We start from the raw sequence: 14,308 nt of genomic DNA on the forward strand, positions 1-14,308 counted from the left end.
AAAGATATGTTTGAATGTTGAGAGTTGTATGGAGGGATAGACTAGAGGTATAAATATTCTTGAAATAATAGAATACTCCCTCCCCCATCAAAAGACAGGAGATATTTATCAACATCCCTATATTTCCAACCATGAAAAACGAATTCAGGATTGAAATTTTTTCAAATTCACAAGCTAAATTCTTGAATTAAAAAAAAAAAACTTACGTTTATTTTATTTCAATTCTATCTCAGCCAAAATTTTTAAGCTCAAAAAAATGTGCAATACTTTTACACATTACTTTGCTTTCACTTTGTAACTAACGATTAAAATCGATTACAGATATATGTTTAGATGTGACCAAACGTTCACAAATATCAAAAGACAGAATATATTCCATGTCTAAGAAACAATGCTCAATTCAAATAAAATCATTTAAAGAAAGTCTGATAAGAGCAGGCAAATATAGTTTGTATTTTGGTAGGTCAGTGAAAAAATTTGTCTAAAGTTATTGAAGTTTAAAAATCTATAATATTCATTAAAATGACAAAACAATTACTCAGAAAAATAATTATTTTCAACACTGAAGGTGACAATGTCCTACCTGGAGATCTATAACGAGAATATCAGGGACCTACTAGATCCAGCATCAGGGTTTCTAGAGCTCAGGGAGGATAGTAAAGGGAAGAATATCCAGGTATCAGGATATTATCCTTAATGGAATAATAACAATATAGAAATAGTCGTCACTTAATTACATGTTAATTGAACCACCCTGTAGTATAACTGTACAACATATATGTTAATTGAACCACCCTGTAGTATAACTGTACAACATACATGTTAATTGAACCACCCTGTAGTATAACTGTACAACATATATGTTAATTGAACCACCCTGTAGTATAACTGTACAACATATATGTTAATTGAACCACCCTGTAGTATAACTGTACAACATACATGTTAATTGAACTACCTTGTAGTATAACTGTACAACATATATGTTAATTGAACCACCCTGTAGTTTAACTCTACAACATATATGTTAATTGAACCACCCTGTAGTATAACTGTACAACATGTTAATTGAACCACCCTGTAGTATAACTGTACAACATACATGTTAATTGAACTACCTTGTAGTATAACTGTACAACATATATGTTAATTAAAACACCCACTTAGTATAACTGTACAACATACATGTTAATTGAACCCCCCTGTTGTATAACTTTACAACATACATGTTAATTGAACCACCCTGTAGTATAACTGTACAACATACATGTTAATTGAAACACTGTTGATAACTTGATTGATTGATAACTGTATACATGTTCAGGTGACTGGACTTTCAGAGATAACTACCAGTAGTCCAGATGAGGTTATGCGCATGCTCACTAAAGGTAAATTAAACTAAAAACATTGTAAGAGATTTTAAATTTACAATGCTAAAGTTGTGCAACGAATGCCCTTCAATACTTAGATAGCACTTGTGGATATGGCCTAGCACCTTTATTTTTGAATAGATCTGCAGGGCGGCTTCATATATCCAGGGGGGAAATAATTAAAAGATTGCGCGCGCCAAATTGTTTTCTCCCTGGAATTTTTTACAGAGAATTTGCTCAACTTTATGCCAAAACCATGAACAGCTGGAGGGTGGGAGGTGGAAAGTGTTTTAGGAAAATTTCGGATTTTTATCTAAAAAAAATCAACATTTTAAGTGAAAAAGTGCAGGCCAAATTTTTTAAAAATCTATTCTTAAAAATATAAATTTAAGAACTCAAAGGTTCCTGCTTTCGCTTATTGCGCTCCTAATGCTTCCAGGGGCGACGTCCCCCCAGTTTTCCAGGGAGGGAGACGTCCCCCCAATTTTACAGGGGGGAATTTTCTACTGCATTTTGGATTTCGTACACAACTGCCTATCCCTGAATATACAATATTGTCCTTGCTAATTCATTTTCATGTTATCAGTCTTAAAAGATATGTTTGAATGTTGAGAGTTGTATGGAGGGATAGACTAGAGGTATAAATATTCTTGAAATAATAGAATAATATAAGGAGAAAATTGTTAAAAACGACTAATACCGAAGAACGTAGTAATCATACAAATTCAGAAAGATGCAACATACGACTTAGACCGTAAAAAAAACCATTTAATTTCAAACAAATCATTCAGATAATACACCATATGGTCATAGATTATCTTTCGCCACATTTGTATATAGTTGATTTTTTACCAAAATCTGTATTTTTTTTAAATGCTGAAATAATCATGAACAATTAATTACACCTTTTTTATGACTTAAAAAGTTTTCTAATGCTTGAAAAATATGATTTTAAAGTTTTGATAATGCCAGGGAACCGTGAAAGAACCCAGGAGCCTACTGCTGCAAATAAGACAAGCTCTAGAAGTCATGCGCTACTCATGGTCAACTATAAACAGACAAGCAAGTCTAAAACATCACATTCGGTAAAAAATGGCAGGTATGGGAAACAGATTTTTTTTGAAAATGAAAAATTAATGGGGGGGGGGGCTAAAGAGCCCAAAAAGGGAGGGCAACCATCATTTCATACCCTTTATTTGATAAGCAAGTGATGCATATCTAAATTCAAGATTGTACATGATTGATCTGGCTGGCAGCGAGAGAGCATCAAACACTCAGGTTACTGAAAATGAAATAAATGTTTAAAGTTAAAAACATATTTGAAACCAAGTTCACAAACAGAAATGCTTTTATTTATTAAAATTAAATTCTGCAAATACTTTGTTTAGAACAAAGGGATTCGATTAAAGGAAGGAGCACATATTAACAGGTATAATCTCAAATTCAAAAAGATATAATTTTATTTACGTCTTATTTATTTACTTAGTTATCAGTTTTATTTCATCATAGTCACAAGTACAACTACTACAATTTTAGAAAATAATTTAAAGTTCATCTCTGAGTTTGGTTGCGGATGCTCTTGTATGAAGAGCATGAAGAATATTAGCATAGGACCATGTAAGCCCAGCAGCAGATGTTTGAACCCCTGTAAATTTATCTATTTGTTCGTCAATTCTCCCTCCAGCATCTTGGACATGGGACCAGAGGCTTGTCATAACAGAATCTCCTGCTGCTATCTGAGCAGATCCAAATTCTCTTGCAGTTGTTCCCTCCTCAAGTTTCAACAGATCCATCCATTCTTTGTTGTCTGAGTAATTTAAAGTGAAATCTCCTCTCTGCTTGACTTCTTTTAGAGTTGTTTGTCCTCCGATATAGAATAGTTCTCCAAGTACTGCAGTCAACAACTGCCAGGGATTACCTCCGGCATAGGAATCCCCAGGGTATCTACCAATAAGGATTCCAGGTTTTCCAGCAGCAATTTCATCCTGGTTGATTGGATACTCTTGGCAAAAGGTTTTGGTAAGGACTTTGATAGTGGCAGCTGCTTCACTTGAGGATGGAGGGAATAGATACTCTCCAAATGTGGCAATCGCATGAATTACTGCTCCATCATATGGTCGGTTTGTAGATTCATAAAGGAAACCATCTTTCCAATGGCCCATGGTTTCTCCCTTGATTTCTTCAGCCACTGCTCTGTACTCTGCTCCGCTCTGTCCAATACTATCGGCAAAGTCAGCAGCCACATTGAGCGAATAAATGTAAGCCATTCTATTCCAGTAGAAGTCGTTTGATCTAACTTCTTCCCACAGATCACATCCATCTTGTCTCCAGTTTTCTGTAACCCAGGCCATATCAAACTTAACAATGTCCCAAATGCTTTGGGTGTCTCCACTTCCACTGTTCTTGACAATCATTCCCCATTTGGACATTGCCATTGCTCTAAGTGCTGGTCCATCTGTTTGTGGTCTGCACCAGCCCCCAGTGTATGGTTCACCGTCAGGAATGGTGAACTTTGGCTCAATTCTGACATCAATGTTATTAGGATCCGCTTTATGTTGGACCTTAGCAACCCATCCAGCGTATGCATCAAGAACAGGTCTGACCTTCTCATAATCATTGTCATTAATGTCCAGCCAAGCTTTGATACTAAGACCAGCATCTCTCATCCAGTGGTAGTAGTAAGAGCCTCCAGGTGTTTCTTGATCAGGTGCAGCCACCACAGCTCCGGAACCTTCAATGTTAAGATTGGCAAGATAGTAGTTGTACATAATATCATAATAGTCCTGAGTGAATCCAGCGTCTGATGCTGACCAGTTGACATCACTGCAAGGGTTGGGGTGGTCACTGGGATAGAAGCACCATGGAGTATCCTTAGTAGATTCGTTTCTTGTTACAGGCACCCAGCAGCAGCCATCACCTTCACATTTGGTTTGGTCAATTCCAGAGAAACCACAGTCCCATTTGTCAGTGTTAGCAACATCACAGCTCTGGGCTTGGGTGTATGCCACAGCAAGAGATAACAACAAAAGCCCCCATAGCAGCATGATTAGTAATGCTATCTTTTCTTACCTGGTCAATTCTTAAATACTCATTCTTATCTTTAGCAGGGGGCATGCAAAATTCAAACATCATCAAGATTAAATATTAGTTCTATTTTATGTTTTGAACACACTAATAAACCTTATAAAATATGCAAACATATTAGGTCACCCTACGGGTGTATAGAGACTGATAAGCAAATAAAGACAAGTCTGATAAGAAAACAAAACTAACTAAACATGGTGCATTTTATACAAACAAACATCTTGTATAACTGTTTCAGAATTTGATTTTCTAAAAATATTAATTTTAAATAACCAATGAATATTAAAAAGATATAACTTAAGATTCATGTTGTTAATAAAAATGCAAAGAATATTTTTATATTTAGATCTCTTCTGGCTCTTGGGAACTGCATAAATGCCTTGGCTGAGAATAAAACTAAATATGTTAACTACAGAGACAGTAAACTTACAAGGTTATCAATTTTTTTTAAAAATAATTTTTAAAAAAATTTTCATTAAAAACTTTTCATTCATTAATATAAAAAAGGCTTTCTATATATATAAAGTAGTAATCTCTGTTTGTTTGTTTGTTTGTATTTCCGATCAAAACTCTTGAACCCTGGACCGATTCGCCTCAAAATTTGGTTGGGGAACTCGGGAGAACCACGGGAATGTTCTTAGTTTGGTTTTGAAATTCTAAATTGAGAAAAAGTGGGTACAATGTCCATGAAAGGGGGAGAAGGATTTTGTTGAAAACTCATTTTGCACTAATTTTGATTGGGGAACTCGAGAGAACCACGGGGATGTTTAGCTTGGTATTGTGAATCTAAATGTTGAGTTAACGGGGCAGGGGAAGGGTGTTTCGTTGAAGAACTATTTTGCTCTTTTATGCCGTTGCAATCATTAAAAGTGGGTCCTATTACCCGCAACTTAAAAAAATCTACTATTAAATATAGCTCTTATATTTACTAGATTACTGAAAGATGCTCTATCTGGGAACTGTCATACAGTAATGATAGCTCATATATCCCCAGCTGACCGACACTTTGATGAGAGCAGGAACACACTGGTCTATGCAGACAGAGCCAAAAATATATCCAATAAGGTAGAAAATATATATTTATGCATCTGCCTTCTTTTAAAAATGTTTTTATCTTATTCATGATTGTTTTGGGTTTATTTCAAAGAATTTATGAATTTAAACAGGAAAAAAAACACAAGTTAAAAATCAAATTGAAAAAAATTATGCCTTAAAATAAATTTTTAAAAATGTTCAGTGCACGGATCAAAATATTTTGAGTAAAATCCTACCAAATCTCTGAAAATTGAATTAAAATCAACAGTTTCCTTACTTTTATCACTGTCACTGTCCTAAAAAGTTTGGAAAGAAACTTGTTAAATCTAACACAATGTGATATTTGGAAATCATTTATCATGATCAAATAGATTATCAAGTACATAAGGTACGTGGCAACAGAGAAATGGACCAATTATACACGACGTCACAAGTGTCAAATATAACAAGGAAAACGAATTTTCTCACATTAGTTGACATGTTTTCCAAGATTAAATAAAAAAGCGTAAAAACAGAAAATAAAGAACACATTAAATTGCACTTATTTTACTGTAAAATAAGCACTTTATTCTAAAATTATCACTATGATTAATAATTTTGTCGGACACACAAACTGAGTTGACACTTGTGACGTCAGAATACAGCTGTACTGAGAGTGTACAAATTCTACGTTGCCATCTATTGTACTAGAATATATCTGCTGTGGATTAGATTTTTGAATTTTCTTAGAAAATAATTTTCTCTTAGTGATAGATCACATCACTCAGAGAGTAAGAATGAATATGATATTTGAAAATATATCCTGCGTTTAGTATAGTTAATGAATTAGCTACTGCTGTACAGTACAGTGGTACGGGATGTATAGTAGTACAATGGTTGCATTGTATAAGTTTAGTTTAGTTAATGAATTAGCTACTGCTGTTGTACAGTACAGTGGTACAGGTTGTATAGTAGTATAATGGTTGCATTATATAAGTTTCATATAGTTAATGGATCACGTACTGCTGTACAGTACAGGGGTAGAGGTTGTAAAGTTGTAAACTGGTTGCATTGTATACGTTAGTATAGTTAATAAATTAGCTACTGCTGTACAGTCCAGTGGTACAGGATGTATAGTTGTAAAATTGTTGCGTTGTATATGTTTTGTATAGTTAATGAATTAGCTACTGCTGTACAGACCAGTGGTACGGGTTGTATAGTTGTAAACTGGTTGCATTGTATAAGTTTAGTATAGTTAATGAATTAGCTACTGCTGTACAGTACAGTGGTACAGGATGTATAGTTGTAAAATGGTTGCATTGTATAAGTTTTATATAGTTAATAGATTAGATACTGCTGTACAGTACAGTAGTACATGTTGTATAGTAGTATAATGGTTGCATTGTATAAGTTTAATATAGTTAATGGATTAGATACTGCTGTACAGTACAGAGGTATATAGGTTGTATAGTTATAAAATGGTTGCATTGTATAAGCTTAATATAGTTAATGGATTAGATACTACTGTATAGTACATGGGTACAGGTTGTATAGTTGTATAATGGTTGCATTGTATAAGTTTAATATAGTTAATGGATTAGATACTACTGTATAGTACAGTAGTACATGTTGTATAGTAGTATAATGGTTGCATTGTATAAGTTTAATATAGTTAATGGATTAGATACTACTGCACAGTTTCAAAACTTGAGATATAAGTAATCTGTCAAACATATACCAAACTTTAGACAGGATGGGAGGGGGTGGGTCCGGGGGAGGCAAATAAAAAATAAGATGCATGTTTATATTACATAAATGGGTGAATCCTCCATTGACAGAGTGGCATGTCCGATACATAACGGTCCCCTTAGATATGTATATATTTTTTGGTCTTTGAAAACTTATTATTTTCATTTACATTTCATTTAAACACAAAAAGAGACATTCTCATTTTGTGCTTTTAAACCCAATAAAACCTTTCTAGGTTAGAAAAAGGACTTTTTCTTCATATTATATTGATCAGATTAAAGTTTCAAGGATGCACTATGTTAAATGAAAAATTTAAGGTAATAAAAAAAAATTTGATTTGATAAGACCAGAGAATATATTTGCACTCACATTCAGTTAAAGTTTTGACAGAAAATATGGCACTACCAAAAATAACTGTCGCAAAAATACAGCATAAATCATAATGACACTAGTAAAACATCAATATCTGTATTAATATTTGTACACTATAAAATAAATTTAGCATTGCAATTGCGATATGAATATCAATATTTAAATATAATCTACAGGGTGTCCCAATAAACATGGGAATTAAATAACGACTTCCTTATTGTTGTTGTTCCAAAATTATACTTTCGAAATAATCCCTATTTCGAAAATATAATTTTGTAGTATCAAAGTTAAGACACCGAAAACCAGAAGTTTCAGGATTTCCAAAATGCTGTCTACCATTATTTCACCTTTAAAATTGACGGAGATGATATATGTCCAGATTCCAGTTTATTAAAAATCAACAAAACTGTTCAAATGTTAATATCTCCGTCAATTTAAAAGATACAAAAAGGGTAGACTACATTTTGGAAAGACATTCAATCTTTTTAATGTCATTTATCAGTTATCGGAAATTAATAAAACACATTATTCAAGTCGTCTCTCAATTCCCATATTTTTAGGGACACCCTGTAGCTGAAGTGCCCGTCGTTGCCAGTGGAATTTTGAACAAAAATTGAAAATTGAAGAACAAAATTTTCGAAATTTTTAGCCAATGTTAACTTACCCCTTGGAAGGGGGGGGGGTAACCATGGGTTTCCAAAAAAAACAGCCAATTGCTCTAGCCAATATAAAGTATAATACAAATTCAAATCATGTGTTGAGTACCTTTTTTCGAAGAGCTTTACCTTTATTTTGTTTGTTAGATTTAATTAAAAAAAATACGTATGTGCTTGATGAGGATCTATGCTCAATTGAAGTTATCCATGCTGGGTATAACCATTGAGGAATATCCATGAGGAATGAAATTAATCCGTTGATCTGCAGATGATGTAGATCAATGCATAATCCCGAGGTTTAAAAGTTCCGACTTGAAAAATGTTGTTTAGGTGCGAAGGAATGTTCTGGATGTATCCTATCACGTGTCCCAATACCAGAATATTATATCAGAACTAAAAGGAGAAATCGGAAGGCTCAAGGAGAAAATCAGCAATGAACCGGTAAAATATAAATTCGGGATTTCCATTTTTATATAATTATGCTGTTAAAAGAAACAAAATGAATTCTTACTTGACCATACACCATTGCTTTTATTCTAAAGCACTGCAGTGTGATTTTTGTTTATATGTTCTTTAAAGAAAAACAGGAAGCAAGATCAGCCCGCGTAAAACAAGGGTTCACTATAGGTTTATAGGCTACAAATCTTCAGTTTTATACATTTAACCACCCCCCTAGAAATACGGTCACTCTATATACAGTGTATAGATACGTAAACATATTGTGATGTGTAAACAGCCGATCACCAGCTATTAATTAATTAATATGGTCGCCGGTCGGTTGTGTACATCTGAGGGAAGCTTCCATCCAAGCCGCAGCGCTCAGCCCCCATCGTAGCCTGCGGCGCCTCAGATGCCTCAGACGCCTAACCTAACCTTAAATAATGTTCTATATTTTCTTAAGCAATGAACTATATTTTCTTAAACATTGTACAATATTTTCTTTAAAACAAATAATAGTTCGCCCCCCTAGCCCATACTAGCCCCAGATGGCTTAACCTAACCGTAAATAATAATAAGGATCGTTTAATACATTTTTACCCTTTGAAGAATGGTTATACGTTAGGCCGCTACATGTTCTTGCCTTAACTCAGAGAGAAACTGAAAGAATTTTTTTTTACTTGCGTATTTTCTAGAAAAAAGTTGAGAAATTCTTTTAAAAATGTAAAACTTTAATGTTCATTTAAAACTTCCTTCATGGGGAAAATGCCATTTTTACTTCATGGGGAAGTTGCCACTTGCGAAATTGTCACTTGGAAGTTGCCCTTGGGAAAATTCCTTTGTAAAAGTACCTAACACCTTTTAATCAACCTTGAGTAAAACAAAAATAGAAAGATTTCGATAACGAACTGAAACAGGTTTACTAATATATCATTGTTTGTTTTGACCACAACTCTTCACTAAAATAAATTATTAATGTTAAAATAATGTTCTTTTAAATAAAAGGATTTAATTCCTTGCCACAAACTCAAATTTTCTAATCTCGTATATATCTTTGCAACCTGACGGTGTAGACATTTGATATTTCAAACTTAGATTATATAATCTAACAGTATTCCTAGTTTGAAATAACTAAGATCTTTGAAATTTGGTTGCAAAGACTAAATTCCTGTTTATTTTGATTTTTTATTTAATTTAGACAAACTCTTTTAATGGATATGAAATATTAACTTGTCTTTAAACCCTTCATTTTTCATTAAATGTCGCGCCTTTTAACTTTAACTCATAAAATATTTTCCTTTGAAATTTCATTTCTCTAATATTTTTCTGTTTTCAAAGTCTGCTGTTGTCAGAATAGGATTTTGTTAAAACTTAAAAGGATATTTCCGTTAGATCTAAAAATAGTATATTTTTAGAATTGAATTTACTTCAAATCAATGAATGATCAGAACAAAACAATATTGTAAAAATATTATATTTCTAGCAAAATTTTAGAAAATATTACGTCCGTTGAATCGTTAGGAACTATGTCTTTGCAACTAGTCTCTTTAAATAATTATATTTTGCAGACTATTCATGGTGCTACAGCTACTAAACAACAGATTAGTCTCTTTAAATAATTATATTTTACAGAATAATCACGGTGCTACAGCTACTAAACAGCAGATTAGTCTCTTTAAATAATTATATTTTGCAGACTATTCATGGTGTTACAGCTACTAAACAGCAGATTAGTCTCTTTAAATAATTATATTTTACAGACTAATCACGGTGCTACAGCTACTAAACAGCAGATTAGTCTCTTTAAATAATTATATTTTGCAGACTAATGACGGTGGTACAGCTACTAAACAGCAGATTAGTCTCTTTAAATAATTATATTTTGCAGACTAATCACGGTGCTACAGCTACTAAACAGCAGATTAGTCTCTTTAAATAATTATATTTTACAGACTAATCACGGTGGTACAGCTACTAAACAGCAGATTAGTCTCTTTAAATAATTATATTTTGCAGACTAATCACGGTGCTACAGCTACTAAACAGCAGATTGCTGAACTAAAGGAGCTTAGGGACGCCCTGGTCGCTAACTTTAGAGAACAGATGTCCCTAAGGCACAGGCTTATGGAGATAGGTAACAAATTGCAAATCAATATTCTATCCTATTTATGTTCAGATAACCATGTTCTATCCTTGTCTATGTTCAGATAGCCATATTCAATCCTTGTCTATGTTCAGATAACCATATTCTATCCTTGTCTATGTTCAGATAATAATATTCTATCCTTGTCTATGTTAAGATAACCATATTGTATCCTTGTCTATGTTCAGATAACCATATTATATCCTTGTCTATGTTCAGATAACCATATTCTATCCTTGTCTATGTTCAGATAACCATATCCTATCCTTGTCTATGTTCAGATAAACATATTCTATTCTTGTCTATGTTCAGATAACCGTATTCTATCCTTGTCTATGTTCAGATGACTATATTCTATCTTTGTCTATGTTCAGATAACCATATTCTATACTTGTCTATGTTCAAAAAACTATATTCTATCCTTGTCTATGTTCAGATAACCATATTCTATCCTTGTCTATGTTCAGATAACCATATTCTATCCTTGTCTATGTTCAGATAATCATATTCTATCCTTGTCTATGTTAAGATAACCATATTATATCCTTGTCTATGTTCAGATAACCATATTCTATCCTTGTCTATGTTCAGATAAACATATTCTATCCTTGTCTTTGTTCAGATAACTCTATTCTATCCTTGTCTATGTTCAGATAACCATATTATATACTTGTCTATGTTCAGATAATCATATTCTATCCTTGTCTATGTACAGATAACCATATTATATCCTTGTCTATGTTCAGATAACTATATCATATCCTTGTCTATGTTCAGATAATCATATTCTATCCTTGTCTATGTTTAGATAACCATATTCTATCCTTGTCTATGTTCAGATTACTATATTCTATCCTTGTCTATGTTCAGATAACCATATTCTATCCTTGTCTATATTCAGATAACTATATTATATCCTTGTTTATGTTCAGATAACCATATTCTATCCTTGTCTATGTACAGATAACCATATTCCATCCTTGTCTATGTTCAGATAACCATATTATATCCTTGTCTATGTTCAGATAACCATATTCTATCATTGTCTATGTTCAGATAACCATATTATATCCTTGTCTATGTTTAGATAACCATATTCTATCCTTGTCTATGTTCAGATAATTATATTCTATTCTTGCCTATGTTAAGATAACCATATTATATCCTTGTCTATGTTCAGATAACCATATTCTATCCTTGTCTATGTTCAGATAACCATATTCTATCCTTGTCTATGTTCAGATAAACATATTCTATCCTTGTCTATGTTCAGATAACCATATTCTATCCTTGTCTATGTTCAGATAACCATATTCCATCCTTGTCTATGTTCAGATAAACATATTCTATCCTTGTCTATGTTCAGATAGCCATATTATATCCTTGTCTATGTTCAGATAACTATATTCTAACCTTGTCTATGTTCAGATAATCATATTTTTTCCTTGTCTATGTTTAGTTAACCATATTCTATCCTTGTCTATGTTCAGATAACCATATTCTATCCTTGTCTATGGAATTTGAGAAGCAGAATATAATTGTAACTGAATGGGAGACAGAAAAGGTAATTTGAAATCTAAAATATATTTTGAATGTGGTAATTAGATCTTTCTGTAATATTTTCTAAAATCCTCAAAATTAATGTAAAAATGCTTCAGTCAGTATAATTCAAACTATAGCTGGGTTAGATCCATGAAACATTTTGTTTTGAAAAATTATATTCATATATCTGAAATGTATAATTAAACTGAAATATTTTTGGCCATGTGTATTCATTTTTTATAAGATATTTATTATTCTATAAATTCATTTAATATTAATTAAATCAAGGTCAAGTCTCGTAGTGAACGTATCAGTGAGAAAAAGAGGAAGAAGAAGTCAAAAAAGGATACTCCTAAGGTATACAAATAGATTGATAGATTAATAGATGGAGAAATATATATATTGATAGACTGATAGATTGATAGATTGAGAGATTAATAGATGGAGAAATATACATTGATAGAATGATAGATTGATAGAGTTTTTGATTGATAAATTGATAGATGGATAAAATGATAGATTGAAAGAATCATAGATTGACAGATTGATAGATTGACAGATTGATAGATTGATAGATTAATAGATTAATAGCTGGAGAATTACTTGATTGATAGATTGATAGATTGATAGAATGATAGATTGATAGAATCATAGATTGACAGATTGATAAATTGATAGATTGATAGATTGATAGATTAATAGATTGATAGATTAACAGATTGATAGATTGATAGATTAATAGATTGATAGATTAATAGATGGAGAAATTACTTGATTGATTTATTGATAGATGAATAGAGAGCGAAATCAATAGATTGATAGATTGATAGATTAAAAGATTGAAAGATCGATAGATTGAGAGATTAATAGCTGGAGAAATTACTAGATTGATAGACTGATAGATTGATAGATTGAGAGATTAATAGATGGAGAAATTACTAGATTGATAGACTGATAGATTGATAGATTGAAAGATTAATAGATGGAGAAATATATATATTGATAGATTGATAGATTGAGAGATTAATAGATTGATATATTAATAGATGGAGAAATTACTAGATTGATAGATTGATAGATTAATAGATTGATATGATAGATAGATGTATTAAGAGATTAAAAGAGAGCAAAATTAATAGATTGGTAAACTTTTCACTTCAATATTTCATTGACAAAATCGGTTTGTATAGAAAATATGTTCGGAAAAAGGAACTTGCCTCAACCTCTATTCTATTCTGATATTCTGATATTCCTTTTATGTATAAAATAGATCAAATAGTTTGAAATATCGATGTTCACAGGTTACACAAATATAAGAATTAGAAAATAAGAGAAAGGTAAGTTTTCAGTTATTTTATTAAAAGTTGGGTTGCTTTGAAGATGCTTCATGTATTTTTGTGCCATTCATGCAAATTTTAACGATTTCCTGTTTCCTGTTTCCTAACAATAAGATAAAAACGGAAATGAAAATCAATAGATTGACAGATTAATAGATTAATAGATTTAAAGATCCAGAGATTGAGAGATCGAGAGATTGAGAGATCGAGAGATTGAGAGATCATGAGAAATCAAGAGATTAAGAGATTAATAGGCAGAGAAATTAATTGAAATTGATAGAGTTTTAGTTAATTTGATTGATTGATAGAGTAATAGTTAATTTGATAGATTGATAGAGTGATAGTTAATTTAATAGATTGATAGAGTGATAGTTAGTTTGATAGATTGATAGATTTATTAATTTACAGTACGATAGATTGAAAAATCGATAAAATGATCGATTTATAAATTAATAAAGCAAAGTTATTATTCTTTAACTTGGAATTTCTTTTCCCTTTATCATGAAAAAGTATTTTTAGTTCCTTTTGTTACTTCTTTTCTAGAGTTTAGTTCCTTTTGTTACTTCTTTTCTAGAGTTTAGTTCCTTTTGTTACTTCTTTTCT

The 14,308-nt window shown here is 31.9% G+C and overlaps 1 protein-coding gene across 1 annotated transcript in view; it reads left to right on the top strand.

Annotated features, from left to right (window-relative positions):
- Positions 1–571: 571 nt before the first annotated feature.
- The window catches only part of LOC111699548 (kinesin-like protein KIF19), a 24,984-nt gene continuing 11,247 nt past the window's right edge, over positions 572–14,308 (top strand). The window contains exons 1-11 of the mRNA XM_023470248.1: positions 572–676; positions 1,325–1,388; positions 2,343–2,469; positions 2,600–2,648; positions 2,759–2,799; positions 4,801–4,887; positions 5,387–5,519; positions 8,576–8,686; positions 10,700–10,817; positions 12,317–12,390; positions 12,657–12,725. Coding sequence (XP_023326016.1) covers positions 575–676; positions 1,325–1,388; positions 2,343–2,469; positions 2,600–2,648; positions 2,759–2,799; positions 4,801–4,887; positions 5,387–5,519; positions 8,576–8,686; positions 10,700–10,817; positions 12,317–12,390; positions 12,657–12,725 — 975 coding nt within the window. The 5' untranslated portion in view covers positions 572–574. The remainder of the gene's footprint in view (positions 677–1,324; positions 1,389–2,342; positions 2,470–2,599; positions 2,649–2,758; positions 2,800–4,800; positions 4,888–5,386; positions 5,520–8,575; positions 8,687–10,699; positions 10,818–12,316; positions 12,391–12,656; positions 12,726–14,308) is intronic.

The sequence above is a fragment of the Eurytemora carolleeae genome, unplaced genomic scaffold, assembly GCF_000591075.1.
Source record: "Eurytemora carolleeae unplaced genomic scaffold, Eaff_2.0 scaffold27, whole genome shotgun sequence".
In the NCBI taxonomy this organism is placed as follows: Eukaryota; Metazoa; Arthropoda; class Copepoda; order Calanoida; family Temoridae; genus Eurytemora; species Eurytemora carolleeae.